At 34.4% G+C, this 16,309-nt stretch overlaps 1 protein-coding gene across 9 annotated transcripts in view; it reads left to right on the forward strand.

The window, feature by feature from the left end:
- LOC135220698 (arylsulfatase B-like) overlaps positions 1–13,470 on the forward strand; it is a 160,173-nt gene extending 146,703 nt beyond the window's left edge. For all 9 annotated transcript variants that reach the window (XM_064258101.1, XM_064258099.1, XM_064258100.1 and 6 more), the window contains exons 9-11: positions 2,930–3,085; positions 3,498–3,682; positions 8,144–13,470. In XM_064258101.1, the coding sequence (XP_064114171.1) occupies positions 2,930–3,085; positions 3,498–3,682; positions 8,144–8,470 (668 nt within the window). In that variant the 3' untranslated portion in view covers positions 8,471–13,470. The remainder of the gene's footprint in view (positions 1–2,929; positions 3,086–3,497; positions 3,683–8,143) is intronic.
- Positions 13,471–16,309: the final 2,839 nt, after the last annotated feature.

The following is a 16,309-nucleotide window of genomic DNA, read 5'->3' on the forward strand; positions in this document are numbered from 1 at the left end:
GTCCTTGACCACTTTTCACCCAACCTGTGAGATCTGGCAACGCACACGTTGCCAGATGGATCTCGCAAGATTTCTTGCTTTTCATCTGCAATTTAACTGGATCCAGCTAGGCGCTAGAAAATTATCCTATTGTTAAGACCTAAGGTTTATAGCTATGACCCAGAGGAATTAATTCTGGTGATAGAAATTCGTTTCTCGATATAATGTGGTTCGGATCCCACAATAAGCTGTAGGTACCGTTGCTAGGTGACCAATTGGTTCCTAGCCACGTAAAAATATCTAATCCTTTGGGCCAGCCCTAGGTGAGCTGTTAATCAGCTCAGTGGTCTGGTTAAACTAAGATATACTTATAGCTATGAAAAATACAAATTGTCTCAGAAAATTTGTAATTTTTATTAAGATGCTTTTTTCTTCACTATTATTTGTGGTCAAGTCTCATCCATGTTGCTGATGCACGATAATTTGGTCATTAGCAGTATGAATATTTTTTTTCTCAGATTCAGCTACAACTACTGCTTAAATTTAGCAGTACATACTATATTTCCTTGGCAATAGAGCAGTATGTACTATATTTCCTTGCCAATATTTTCTCTATAGCAAATACATAAAGGTAAAATGCAAAAATATTTAAGTCCTGTTCTACTTAATTAATGTCATTTATAACATAACAAATTAATGTCATTTATAACATAACTATGGTAATATTTTACTATCATACGATGTCTGAAATGCAAGTAAAGCATTGTTATTATCAGATTCGTTTTGGTTGCTGTAGCAAAAGAACTGTTTTCGTTCAGTTGTTCATGGCTGTAGTTTTCAAGCAATGATTATAACATTAATAACTATACTTTTATCATTCTCTTTTGCTTTTTTAACTTATTTAACCAGGAGATGTGATAAATAGATGGAGGAAATGTTAGTACAGTGGGCCCTCTGTATTTGCTTTCTCCGGATTCACAAACTCATGGATTTGCTGATTTCTCTCTGGACCATATCTACCCATTATTTGCAGAAATTTGCCTATTTGCAGTATTTTTCTATGAAAAATATCCAGAAATTACTGTTTTTTATCAATATCATCATATAATGCAATTTTTGTGATGAAACTTAAAAAACCAGGTATATACATTTGTAGTGGGTTTCTTCTTGAGTCTTACCTACCAAAATAGGCCGTTTTCAGTATTTTTATAGGGGTTCCAACTATTCGCTGGGGGTCTAGTACACATCCCCTGCGAATACAGGGGGAACCACTGTATTCTGAAAAAGGTGACCTCTCTCTCTCTCATTCTAGTCCAAGATTTACCAGTAAATTTATCAAATCAGACATTAAAAATTTGTAGAACTACCATGCAGACCATAGTATGATTAGGCAAATGAAATTCCACATTTTCATATTAAGTTATTACATATTAGGGCAAAACTCTGGCTGTGACGCTGTCTAAGGCATCGTTAACAAGTCTAGGGCACCCATAAACCTTTAAATTTCGGTTAGTGACTATTTTCAGTTACCATTAAGCCCCTAGGAACACTGGAGGCTGCCTGCATAGCAAAATAAAAAAAGAATTTCCAAAATGAAGGAAATGAAAGAAGAGACCAAACAAATAAAAATAAAAAAGATAAGAAATGGAAACTGGTTTTCTTTAACAGTTTTGAATCATTATTGGGGCTATCAATCCAAACACTGGGGCATATTAGCCATTCAGTGCTCAAGACCATGAAAAAGGGAGTGGGAGTAACGGATCAACAAAATAAGAGATCCAGAAAATAAATGAGCCGAATTACAAAGAGCTAAAGATGAAACTGGGAGAGAACCCAATAGTTGCAATTAGAGGTGATTGGAGGTTCGACAGCAAATGGGAAGATGAAGTGGGAATGAAGGTAAAGTCAAGGGCTAAAGAGTGGTTGCGGCTAGGGGCCACAGGGATGCTGCCAAATACCCTTTATAATCCATACTGTAAGCCATATGAGAAACACTGATGGAACTGACCACCTATAGATGGTTGGTCAGATTTGCTCTGTGCATGGCAGACATATTTTATAGTAGTTTTATAGGTATCAATTATCATTTCAACTCTGATTAAGGAATCCTGCTCATTTACATAATTTATTGTTGTAGGGTATTTGTCAGATTTTTATTGTATTTAGATGTTAATGCTTTTTCTCGTGTGCACATTAGCCCTTTTTCAGTAATTGCGACTAAGTTCTTATGCTGTTCATTGATATGAATGAATCAATTTTTTCCCTTTTTTTTGCTTGATGTTATGGTTATAAGTGGTATTTCTAAATGCAGTATGGAACATTCATTTCATAATCTTTTCAAGAGAGAATCTATCATCCCTCCATCTAAAATTGGCCCACCACCTGTCCTTCCATCCTCCATTAGAAAACCACCTGTAAAATATGGTACCCTGTCCCTTTGTGTACTGCCCAGTCTCTGAAGAAAGTATTTTCATCAATTCTGAGTTTATTTCCTTATCTTTTCTCTTAAAGTTATAGTTACAGTGGTACCTCCCATGGCAACTCGCCTGTACATCCATCCTTAATCTTTGTTATAATCCAGGAGACCATTCACATTAGAATCTTATAGTAACTGTCTTTCTGCACTGCCATGATCCAGAGGAAAAAATCCTGGTCTTTGTCATTTGATGATTTTACCTCCAATGAAACATGGGTAACTGGTTTTACAGTATACAAAACAGAGAAAATTGAGATATATTTTTACTAGTCTCCCACGAGCTGGTACATAGGTGAACAAAATTTATAAAACTTTTAATAAATGTTTGCAAGATTTTGCTAATGGCTTTTATTAGAAAAAAATTAAATTCCTTTAATTATTCGAGCGGCTAAAAGATTCTATTCACTGTAAGGATTTTTGTATGTTAACCTATGTTGGTATATACTATATATATTTATGTATTTTTTCTTACAGGTGGGGATGTATCCAGTTTAGGGGCTATAGATGGTGTTGACCAGTGGAAATCACTGTCTCTAGAAACTTCTTCTCCTCGTAAAGAGTTCTTGGTAAACATTGATCCAATGCATGATAGTGGCGCAGTCAGAATTGGAGATTGGAAGCTAATGTTCAGTAAGTAATCTATGGTTATTATTGGAAATAACTTTGATTAAATATTTCTGTAATTTATTTGTTCTTTACACCTTACATCAAATATGACTACTACTGGTAAGATTTGTTTTTTCATGAACTAATTACTTTTCCCTTTGCTTACAATTTTTTTTTTTTATAATTGACTATGTATTGGTCCTTGTACAAATGACTTTTGTCTATAGGTATCATTACATAACTCCACTTCATTAGTGTTCAAGTGTATTTATTTTAAGAAGACGACAAAATTTTTAGCTATTTTGTAAAGTGAAATTGGTTCGATTCAAGGTCAGTAATTTTTTGTTTTTGTATAAGTTACATGTATGGCATTTAAGTAATATTGTTTATCATAACACCAGGGATTTATTTGTAAATTTATTTACATTTTCTCCAGGGCCTCAGGCTTATGGATCATTTTGGGACTCTTGGTTTGGTCCTAGTGGACGTAATGAAACCGCTCCAGAAACTCAGCTAGATGTGATATTGGCTCAAGTACTGAATTCATCAGTAGCTCATGCTGTGAAGAAAATAATCCCTGATGCATATGCAAATATCAAATCCTTGAGGGAAAGTGCTGAAGTAAGTTTTATTGCTAGTTCTTGGCTAAATAACTTGATGAAAATTTGTTTATGCACACACTGTCTATACTGTATGTACACACATAAAATATGACATTACTGTTGATGTTGTCCCTAAACTTGATCTGTACCATAGCCTCTGTACTGCCACGACTTGCCTCACTCTTTGGTTTGAATTTCTTTGCTTAAGTTACTAGTTGACCAAAGCTGCACACTTTTCCAATTTTTAAGCTGATCACCAAGTGTCATCCACCCTCTTAGATGGCAGTGAAGTCATTGCATCTCATGCAGTGCACTGTAGGGATTACTTGGTTCTTTGCAGCCTATTTCATTCCTTTTTACTGTACCTCTGTTTAAGCCTCTTTCTTCCATCTACGTACTTTCAACCCTCTCCTAACAATGATTTCATTGTGCAACTGTAAGGTTTTCCGCTTGTTATACCTTTAAAACTGTTTTACTCTTGGTTTCCTTTTTATTGCTGAATGATCTCATAGGTCCTGGTGCTTGGCCTTTGGCCTAAATTTTATATTCCATTCCATTCGAAATGTCGACCAGTTTACTGATTTATTAGTCTTCTTTGCTCAGTTGTTACTGAATGAACTATTTGACCCACTTAGTTCCAGCTAATCAAAGATGTTCACTATACTCTGTTTTTTTTTTTTCATCTGTCCACCCGCCTGTGGTGTTTGCGGATGGTATCACTGCGTCCTGGGCTTTAGATAGTTACGCTATGTGTAAGTTTTAGGTAAATAAAAGGATATCTGGGTGTTCATTTGCAACTGAAAAGTGTTTTAATAATTTACTGTATGCAAATTACACCGTTAATATTCGAAATAGGATATTATTATAATTGTTGAATGTAAGCTGAATGTAACTATCTCAAGCCCGGGTCGCAGTGTTACCATGCAAAAACACCACAGGCGGATGGACAAATAGAAAAAAACAGAGTATAATTATTGAAAGAATGTCTGATATACTCAGAGCAGTAGAATAAACCCACTCACCTTTACTATCATTGTGCCACTCACTTCCTAACAATCTGAGCTGCTCAGTGAATTGAGTAGCTACTCTTAAGAGTTTGAACTGCTCATTTTCAAAGTGCCATAGCCATTCTTTGATTATGGAACATAAAATTGAACTGCTTATCTCTAAAGGAACCAAGTCATTCTTGGTTGGAGGACTCTAGACACCTATTATCCAAGAAGTAGAGTCTATCTTCATTGTAAGACCAGAGCTACTAATTGTCAGAGGACCTGAACCACTCAACATCAAAATAACTGACTAACTCAATAAGGTCATGAGCAGGTGTCAGCAAAGGTTTGTTAGCTATGAAAAATACAAATTGATTTAAAAATTTGTCATATCTGTTCCTTCAGGAACAGAGTAATTCCATGCCTCCAGATATTTGGAGATCTAGCAACAACCACCACCTGTTGAATGCAACAAATCCTAGGTAAAGGGATCAAAACCAAGTCAGAACTCAGTGTTTGACCCTATGGATCTGGACCAAGAGATGAAGCAGAGGAATCAAACATTTTGGATTTCAGTGACTTGGGCTAATTTAGAATCTTAAAATTCTAAGTAAATGAAACTACTTCATCCATTCTTAACTAATTCCCTAAAGGGCATGGCTTTAATGAAGAAGATTTCCCTTTGTCACCAAGCTGTTCAGTGGGGCTTCAGCTTATGAAGCAGTTCTTCCTAAGAGGGAGAGCTTCCTTATGCAGGAGATTACACACACCTATTACCCCAGATAGGATGCAGTCTTCATATCTAGGAACTCCATAACTTTCAAAATAACTCAGTCTGACTTGGTTTTGGGTGAGATCCATTTATTGGAGGCCCTTTAATCATCAGGACATGTTGAAATTATCTTGAGTAACACCTTGGGCTGGATTTGAGTTGTCATTGGTTTAGAAGGCCATCACAAGAAGTAAGGTAGTCTCAGCTGCCAACAAAGAAGAAATCAGAGATTTAAGGACTGGCTTATTGTTGACCTGCCATTCACCAAGGCTACCTTAATGATATTCTAATCACCTTCTCACATAAAAATATATTCAGTTACAATAAGGCAGTGACGTGTACTTTAAAATTGGATTCATGGCTTGTCGGTTGGAGATCAGAACTTGAAACTGATATAGGCAAGTGAGGGATTGGGGGTTATGCTTCACTTCAGGGGGTATTCTTCAACCTTTTGGTTGCAGCAGTGCTAGGTTTTATAAAATCACTGATATCCAACTCAAGGGTATTTAGGTAACTGGCTCTGTGAAGATATGAATTTGTATCTTTAAATTATGCTGTTTAAGACAAAACTTAAAAAAACTGGTTTTTATAACAATTAGTACTTCCTCCTTGCTGTGGCTATTGATTACATTTTAATTGTTTGTCACATCGCATCATATAGGTGAACTTGTTTTAAGTTGCAATTATAGACTGTCCAAAGTCAAGAAAATACAGACAAGCTTCGTACACTTATATATATGTATACTACAGGAAAAATATGTGCAAGCACATACATACAATGTATGCAGCTAAATATCAGCATTGGAATGCCATGCAGGATATATCTGTTATGTTTATGATTTTAACATTTAAAAATAATATTTTGTAGAATTTATAAGTAATTTTTTCCTTTTTTTCAATACTTACATATAACGGAAAAGTGGGAGGTAATCACATCTTTACCTTTTAATTTTTTAAATTGTAGAAATACGTAGTGCCAGTATCATATTTTGGTAGAATACTTGAATTACTTTTCAGTTTTTGTTGTTGTCAAGTGAGAATTTTATTTATATTTTAGTTTTATAATAATATAGGAATAAATTTTCTGAAGTTTACAGCAGTACATGTTCTATCAAAGATGACATAAGTTTCAAACCAAGTAATATATGCATGTCTTTGACCAGTGTTTTACAGACAGTCCCCGGTTAACGACAAGGGTTCCATTCCTGGCAAGCAACGATAACCGAAAATCATTGTTAACCAGAACATCCAAATTATGGTATTAATTGCTTACTGATGCTAAAAAAAACTGCTTACTCACACCAATAAACTGCTCACCAGCATCGAAAATCACATACCGATGCCAATAAACTGCCTACATACTCTGATAAACCACTTACTGGCAGTGAAAATCGCTTACTGTGGTGAAAATCTGGTCAATGATGTCGTTAGCCAAGCATTCTAAAAGGGAATCACCATTAACCAATTTTGCTGATAAGTGGGGTCTCCATATCTGAATTTGTACTGTAGTTACTAGAGCCAGCAGTTAGAATCTCTGAACTGTAAATTTTGTTTTTACTTTGAAAAATGTATCATTGCCTAGTTTGAGTAATCATCCAATAGAGTGATGTATATTAAAAAGCTTATTATAGTTTTAAGTGTTTTATATGATTTAATTAATAACATTGAAAATACATGACATTGTGAATATATAGGGTATCCATAAAGTCTTTCTCGGATATCAGACCTTTATTACACACAAACCATGTTAGGTAGAAGTTTTTTCTTCAATTTCAATAACAATGACAAGAATTTTTTACATTACTAATAAATTTCAACATGTGCCCTCTTTGTTGCCCGGAGTAGGTTTAAACGAAATTCTATTTCGCACCAGGTATTCTCCAACATCTTCATAGTTACCGTTATTGGAGCTGCTGTTATCCTCACTTTTAAGGTCTCAACATTAGGTACTAGTGCACTGTACACTTTATCCTTGACATAACCCCATAAGAAAAAATCAAGAAGGGTAATGTCTGTGAATGTGGTGGCCATTCTGTTGGGCCATCTCCCAACGGATGCATCACTCTCACTGGGTCTACCGCTTCTCTTACGGTCTTCAACACTTCCAGTCTCTGTGAACTTTTTATACCAGTCTTCAATGCTTTTAACAACTGGTGGATCTCATTAATACTCATTTCTGAACTTGTGTTGAACTGCAACAGGTGATTTTGTTTTGTGGTAACATAACACAAACTGGAATTTCTCCGGCAAAAACACCATTTCTGCTTTTCTTCACTCAGCTGGCAGATAGTCATCACAGTGGCATTTGTAGGCAAGCAAAAGAAACTAGTAATTGCTCAACTGAATGTGAAAATCTTACAGTCCTATTCACAATAATTTTAAAGTTATCAATTTTATTAATCAGGGAATGACTTTATGGACACCCTGTACATTACATATTCGTACAGATTACAAACATGTTTTTACTGTAGCCCTGATGTTAACAATGGCACTTAGCCATGTGTTGCATTCTAGTTATACTAAAAAGCAAATTGAATGTTAAAAAAATGTTGGAGTTTCTATTCTAGGATGAGAACCCTTTCTCACATGTCATTATACTCACATTTTTACACCAATGAGTCAACACCAGCTGTGTACTGTAGTCTGGGGTTTTTCACTTAATCTTTCTTGGTTCATGATCACTGTATTTAATTTTCACCTTGATTTTGTACTTTTGCAGGTTCATTGTGATCCAGTTCCCCTCAATGTAACAAAGTCGTGCGAATCCAAGGAATCTCCCTGTCTCTTCCACATTCCAAGTGATCCATGTGAATACAATGATATTGCAGCCCTTCATCCTGATGTTGTGAGCATTGCAAAAATATTACTGGCGCAATATAATGCAACTGCCATTCCACCAGGAAACAAACCTTTTGATCCTGCTGCTAATCCCAAATATTGGGGTTATACGTGGACAAACTGGAAAGACTATCCCACCCCTCTTACAGCCAGTGTAGAAGAGGTAGCATATTCCTATGACATTTATGGTGATATACGTACTGATTAAAGTTTGGCTGCTATAGTTCAGGTAACAACAGGATGTAATTGATTATGTGTTTGAGATAATTACCAGTGTTTTGATAAATTTGTTTAGCTGTTTGGATGACAGAAATATGAAAATATGATACTGCAATAGTGAACCTCTGTGTAGTTTGAATATACATATCTCTTAGCTAAGGTATGAGGGGAAGTTTGGCATATGTTATCTAAGTGTATTTTATTAAATAAGCATAGGCGGGATTAAATTCCTAATGTGTTTTTTAGTTGAAGATAATCTCCAAAGTTGTGTTTTTTTGGAAAAGTTCTGGATTTACTATTTCCTTTCAACTTTAACCATTATCATTTCTGCTTTCATTGAGAATTTAATATAGAATAATTAATTTTAATTTATATTCAGGTTGATGGGCCATTTAAACACTCAAGTCATTGCTTTGTAGCATTGGTAATATTATTAATACACTGCTAGATCTCATAGAAAAATAAGTAAATTATAATGCTGTATAGCCTCCTTTTTAATAATTTTGCCGATAAACAATACTTTTGTCATTTGGAACTAGTATACTTTGAATGATAGTAACAAAGTAAAAAAAGTGTGACAGGATTGTCTAGCAAACATTAAGAGAATGGGTATAGGATCAATGCTAATGAATAAAGATATACAGCAAAAGCATTTTTCATGTACAATATTGTATTAAGTGATGTTCTTTAGCATTCTGTAATTTCAAATAATAGGATATTTTTAGGTACCATAGAAGTTGATGTAACTGTAGACTCCTAGGTTACTTTTACTTATACAGGGTGATGTTCACTGAAGGTGAAATCGCTACAGCAAGGCAATATTCATCATTTCAACTTTTACTAATGCTCACTGCCCATTTCAGCAAGGCTCTCCCTTTTTTTTTCAGTAACAACATAATATGTACAGTGGTACCTTGACCTGTGAATGAATTAATGTAAGAGTTTTCCAAGGTACGAGTCGTCACTCAGTCGATTTTTTGCTTTGTTACATGAGCAAAAAAACAGAGGTAGTATGAGCTCGAGATGCCCCTGCTACATAGATGGTGTAGTGACAAAAATTAAGATAAGCAAAAGAAGAAAAAGTAAATATGCATCTTTTCCATGAATCTTTTAAAAAGTTGTATATTACTTCACTGTATCCAGCAATATAGTATGTATTCTCATATTATTGTATTATAAAATACTAACATAGCAGTCAATGTTTTGGTTTGGAAATCAGCTAATGGTGAATAAAAGTTTCTTTCACCTTATTTAACTCAATTCTGTGAGAATTTTCTTGCTTCTAGTCAGCATAAAGGAATTGACTTATATGAGACAAGGTCATGTTTCATTCTGCTACATGTTTTTAATCGAAATATGAATAACACATCTCGTTGTGATTGTGAACTAAATTTTTTGTTAACGGATTGCATTTGCGGGCTGTTTATTAAGTAAAAAAATTATGTGATTCCATTTGCTATTTTCACTTTATTCCATTGTAATATGAGCTTACGTTATCTATTTTTTATCAGCATGAAAACAATAACGTGCTCTTTTAAGCCAAGTAGTTTTGATTAAAATGATTTTCCCTTAATTTTTTCTATGGTTGTGTTTGATGGCATAAGTTTACCGGAGTTTTATCCTTGTTGCCGATGCACAATAATAGTCATTAGCAGCTTCAACAGTCTTCTCAGCTTCAGCTACAACTTGGTTTAAATATAACAGTATTTTCCTTGTTGATCTATGATCTATAGCAAATAAAGATATTACATAAAAATATCTCAGTCCTATTCTATATAACGTCATTTATAACATAACTATGGTACAGTGGTCCCCCTGTATTCACACGGGATGCATTCCAGACCTCCCTGAGAATAGTTACAACCCGTGAATAGTAGGAACCCTGATAAAAATGCTTAAAATCTCTTATTTTGTTAGTTAAAACTCAAGAAAAACCCACTTAAAATTTTAATACCTGGTTTTTTTAAGTTCTATCCCAAAAGTGCATTTTATGAAAAAAAAAAATGGGGGATATTTCTCATAGAAAAATACCACAAATAGGGGAATTTTCTGCAAGTAATGTGGGGAAACATTCCAGAAAGAAACCTGCGAATCCATGAATCCGGAGAACGCGAATACAGGGGGTCCACTGTAATTGTTTACTATTGTACAATGGTTGAAATACAAGCCAAACAGATGTTGTTGTTACCCAATTTGGTTGTACTTGGAAAAAAAGTTGTTTCTCATTTGGCTGTTCGTGGCTGTATACATTTATGCAACGACTACAATGTTACAACAATACTTTCATCAATTAGAAGATGCCTGCACCTGTTGCGAGCAAAATTTAAAAATACTTTCAAAATATTATCATATCATTATTAATTACCAACCCCATCGTAAAATTGGATTATCGTAAGATGAATTATCATAACTTGAACACTACCTGTACACTGTATAAAACCTTATTATATATTACATACTCTTTCTATTATATTTTTATATAGTATTTGTTATTTAGAAATGTATTTTCCTTATTTAATAACTTGAAACATAAAACATGGGGTGGCATTTTGAGGGTTGGAAAGGATTAAGGGAAAATTGATTTGATGTGTGAGCAGATTGGGCTACAAGCTCGGCCACAGAACGAATTAAACTTGTAGGTCAAGGTACCACTGCATATAATTTCCCTTGACAGGTATGTGTCAAGTTTTAAAGGGGAGTTTAGTGGTCATTTGTATATCTGAACTTGGTATGGTGAAACAAATGTAATTTTTGATTGCATTTCTGGTGGTTTTGTGTTTGTGTAAGGTGTTGTTTTTAACTACCCCTTTGGTGGTGTGTTTTTGGCAAGGTATATTATTTTTAACTGCACTTCTGGTGGTGTGTTTATGCAAGGTAAATTTTTTCAACTGCACTCCTGTGGTGTTAATTTGTACAAGGTATATTATTTTAGTGCGTTCAGAGAACACACAAGGTTGGGTCATTCAAAATTACTTTTATCAGTCACCAATGTTTTGAAATATTTGGGTGCTTTTGTAGAAAATAATAAACATTATAAATAAAACTACATTTCTTCAAGAAATAGTATGTTTGTGGAAAAACCATTATGTGTGTACGTATATATTACTTGCACAAATTAATTTGCTGCCATAATTATTTTCTTATGTTCAGTACAGTAAGAGTACTATTAACTTGGCATTTGGAATATTTTGGAATGAAAATGTTCAAGGAACTTAAATCAGGATATGTTGGACAAATTTAGAAACATTTTTAATTGTGCACATAAAATTTGTGAAAATATTAAACAAGTCATTGTGAAAATTTTAGTACCTCTCTCATTTAAAGTACTGTAATGCATAAAGGGGCTTAAAAAACTTAAACTTGGAAATAAAATGGAGAGAGAGAAAAAAAATTCAAATGTAATACATACTGTAAAAATTTCAAATTGCCAACAAGTTTATACCTGGCTCACTGACATTAAAATGATTCTTAAGTGAACTGAGCACTATTACTGAATGTATGCTTAAAATAAACAACAGGAGATTGCCTTGTATATTTTATTGCATTTTTTTTTCAATTTTTTTTAGTATAGTTTTAGGTTACAGTGTTTTGCAAATCCCTTGGGCAGAGTACTCTACTTGTTTAGGTTGTTATTATTTTATTGTGCTATAGAGTAAGATATGAATAGAGCAGTGTTTCTTAAACTTTCTTGTGTAGCGGACCCCTTATTATGATAATTTCCCTCTTGGGTTTTAAAAGTGTTTTCAGTACTAAAATTGCTACTGAATTATTTATTAATGGCTTATCTTCAACATAAATGTTCATCTTTTACTTAAAATAACTTTAACAACATTATTAATTTTGCAATTTTGCACACAAACTTTAGTGAACTTAACAGCAACGCTTCCTCCTCACATTATCCCGAGGACCCCTTGGAACATTCCATGGACCCCTGGGGGTGTGTGGACCACACTTTAAGAAAAACTGGCATATAATAAGAGAGTACATTCTTTAAAAAAACCATTAAGCATTTTTAGTTATATTTTCATAGCATTGATGTCTTGCAAATCATAACACTGTACTACATTCTATATAAAGGTGATGGGTCTTTTAATGGCATACATACTTTATTTTACATGAAGAGAGTAAGGTCACTTGTATTGTAGCAATGTACAAGGACCTGAAAATTCACTGCACTGAACAACTGGCATTATGTGGCGTGGTCACACTTTCACTCGCAAACACACACCCACAGTGCAGATGATTTTCAGTGTGCATATTCTGATATATACATGATTTTTGTTGGGATTCTATGGGTGTGTAAAAGATGGATTAATAGTAGAGTACTGTAAACATTCTATATATATGTAGTATGTACTGTAGACATTCTATATATAACTAGTTATTTTATGTGTACAATACCTAATACTATGTTTAGGTTACAAGTGAACGGCATTTCGTAGAGCTTATGGTATTAGGGAAAGATGTCTGATGTATTTACTGTACTTTCACTATTTTTTATGTATTTACTATTTCCACTATCATTTTATGAAGTTTATTTATGCTTGGGACTTGGCAAATGTCTGCATATTTAATTATATGTATATAGGACAATATTCGCTGCATTTGTGAAATTTTTATGATACTTTTGGTCATTCATTTGGCTATCTTTGCAGTGTTTGGGTTCCATCTATTCCAAGTTATTATGGTCTTTTTGTAGTATAGGAATATTTTTAATGAAACCTATTATGTTAAATGATTTCTATATACTACCCTAGATTCAGGTGTTAATTCTTCCATCTTTGCTCATAAATAGGTTTTACCTTCAGTAACTTTTCATTTATGGTAATTTTTTGTTATTGAAAAGGTATTCAAATATTTTCATATTATAAATTATTTTTTATAACGTCAGAATATGAAAGAAAATGTACCTAAATTTAAAAAGGCATTTACAAAATGTATTTGATGGTTGTTATACTAATGATTAAAATATATAGTACTTTATTACAATCACTTGTTACTAATCATCCAGTCTTTGTAAGATAAAGGGGGAGGGAAAATTACTACATATTACCAGAAAAATTAGACTGTACATTGGTTTGAATTATCACTAACCCATGAATTTTCTTTAGCCATTTGTGCAACTACACATACCAACAAGACACTCCAGTTCCAGTACATGAAAAAAATTAAAGCAACAAAAATCAGCTCTTCCTTATTCCTATCAATCTTATCCTGAGTTGCCCACCTTCCATTCCTTTGTTCCCACTATGTCAGACCTAATCTATGCAACAGGATGAGCTTATGTTTCTCGTCTCTCTAAGTTTTTATAAGGGAAGTCTGGGATCTACGTATAAGATTTAAAGTAAGCTAAATGCAATTATAATGTGTGATCTTCCTGATATGTGAAACAGTTTTCAAGATCCTATAATGTGTAGTCTTCCTGATGTACTAAACAGTTTTCAAGATCCTATGTTAGTAAAGAATTTTAACTTTTACAATTTAATATTTGACCACAAAAGATCTTGTTGCAATGAATTAGTGCATGCTGCTCCTTTTGGGGCTCATGAATATTCATTCAAATAAATTAGTGACAAGAATATCAATGAATTAAGAGAAAAATGGGAGAACAATACATATGAAAACAAGATCAATGAATAAGAGAAAAATGAGAGAACAATGCATGTGAAATACTAGGATTTTTTTGCCAAGACTGAAAAATAAAGGATGAGATGTGATCTAAACACAAAAAATTATAAAAGAGATGGACTCCTCATTTAGCTACTCATAAATTGAATGAATTTTGCAGTCTTAATAATGCAAGTCGTGCAACCAATAAGATGATGACGAAACAATAAGAAAGATACAGGAAACTGTATGTACAGTAAATTCAAGCAAATTACATTGCAAAAAATTGCCCCTACTGCTACAAAAAAAGATAAATTTAAACCTACAAACAGTACAATAAGGACTGCAAAATATTCACTACAGTATTCTTTTTTCACATGTAGTAGCTCAGCTCTGGATAAGATGGAATCTATTTTGGAATAGAAAACGAATGAAAAAAACATGTAGCATCCATTGCAAAGTCATACATAATAAAATTCTGCAATCACCTCTCCCTATAGAAACTTATTTCCAGAAGAATGGACAATGCCATAAAAATCATGGTAAAGTCCAGAAAAGACTCAAGCAGAGCTGATAACAACAGACCCACCTCTTAACCAACTATATACAGTGGAATCCCTGTTTTCGTATGGCCTGGTTTTCACATGATTCGGTTTTTGTAGACTTTTTCTGACTAAATTTTGTCTCAGGTCTTGTACACATCCTTGGATTTTGTACACTCAGAAATGCTCCTTCCAGGGTCCACCATGTGACTATGCCCTGTACTGAGTGCTCAAGCAAAGCATCACTTGTTCTCTCGTGACCCCTTCTGCTTTGTAGTTGTTTTTGTGTTTTTTTTTATTTGAGTGCAACTGCTAAATAACCCATCATGGGGCCAATGAATGTTCAAGTGCCAGCCCTTCTATAAAAAAAAAAGATACACTATAGAATTTAAGAAAGAACTCGTAGCAAAGTGTTGGAGGATGTTGCATGCCAATCTCAGTAAGAAAATAACTACAACAAGAACTACTGTTAGTGAATTCAAGGCCAGCAGACTGGTTTCATAAATTCAGAAATTGAATGGGAATATGTACATAGTGTGCCTAATTCAGTGATTAAGGACGTTTGCAAAGTGGAGTGATGTAAAAAATCTTGTGGAGAATTATCAACCCAACAAAGATGATGTAATTCGTGTCTCCAACATGTTTAATGACAATGCCAAATTTAATTTAGGCAAATTTTAAAGAAACGCCAGAAACAAATGTCTCTGGACAGTTTTGTTGTGCGACAGGGGTCCAGTGACTCTCAAGCTGGTCCTAGTGCCATTAAAAAATGAAAAGGGGAAGTAACCTCAGATAGTGCCAGGAAAAAAAAAGAAGAGAAGTCCTAGCAGTAAAAAATGAAGAGGCTAGTGCAGTAAAAAAGAAGAGGGGAAGTAACCTCAGATAGTGCCAGTAAAAATAAGAAGAGAAGTAACCCCAGATTGGTCCTTGATACCTGAAGGCCTTTGTTGTGGGGGGGGTTCCCCTTCCAAACAATAACCTCTCCTCCTCCCTCTCCATCTTCCATACACTAACAAAGAGTCTTCCATAAAGGTAAGAGTGATGTTAAATGTTCATTTATGCATTCCATTCCCCCTAATTATGGGACCACCTTGATGTGGTGAGGGGGCTCTCGAACCTCAGGAATTTCTTCCCAGGTTCGAACCCATGACATTATATATTTTTGGGTTAATATCTGTGGATTTTTCCACTTTTGTCAAAATTTTCTATATCTACTAAATAAGAAAACATATCATAACTTGGATTGAAGTTAAATCCGCAGCTAAATAGTGGGAAATTTGGTAGATCCATCATCTATCCGACAATGTTCGGACCTGGCTCTCCAGGCGGAACTATTCTGTGGAGCTGGACCACAGATTCCAGGGGGGCCTGGTTCTAGGGATAGAACTCTTGGCATTCTGTCTGGCTTGCCCACGATGTGGTTAGGATGGGGATAATTGTATTTTCTTAATACTCTTAGTCCTACCAAGCGGGTATTGCTTACACTTGGGCCATACTAAAGGGATTTTGACGAAGGAAAAATCTATTTCTGGGGGAAGATCTGTGTCGCCCGGTGAAATGGTTCTGTAGCACGCATTTCTTAGTATAAATAGATTCTAAATATACCAGAGAAAAAGCTAAAATGGAATGCTGAAGTTACTACCTTCAGCTCGAACCCCCAAGGGCGTCGATATAAGCAC

The sequence above is a fragment of the Macrobrachium nipponense genome, chromosome 2 (genome assembly GCF_015104395.2).
Source record: "Macrobrachium nipponense isolate FS-2020 chromosome 2, ASM1510439v2, whole genome shotgun sequence".
Taxonomy (NCBI): Eukaryota; Metazoa; Arthropoda; class Malacostraca; order Decapoda; family Palaemonidae; genus Macrobrachium; species Macrobrachium nipponense.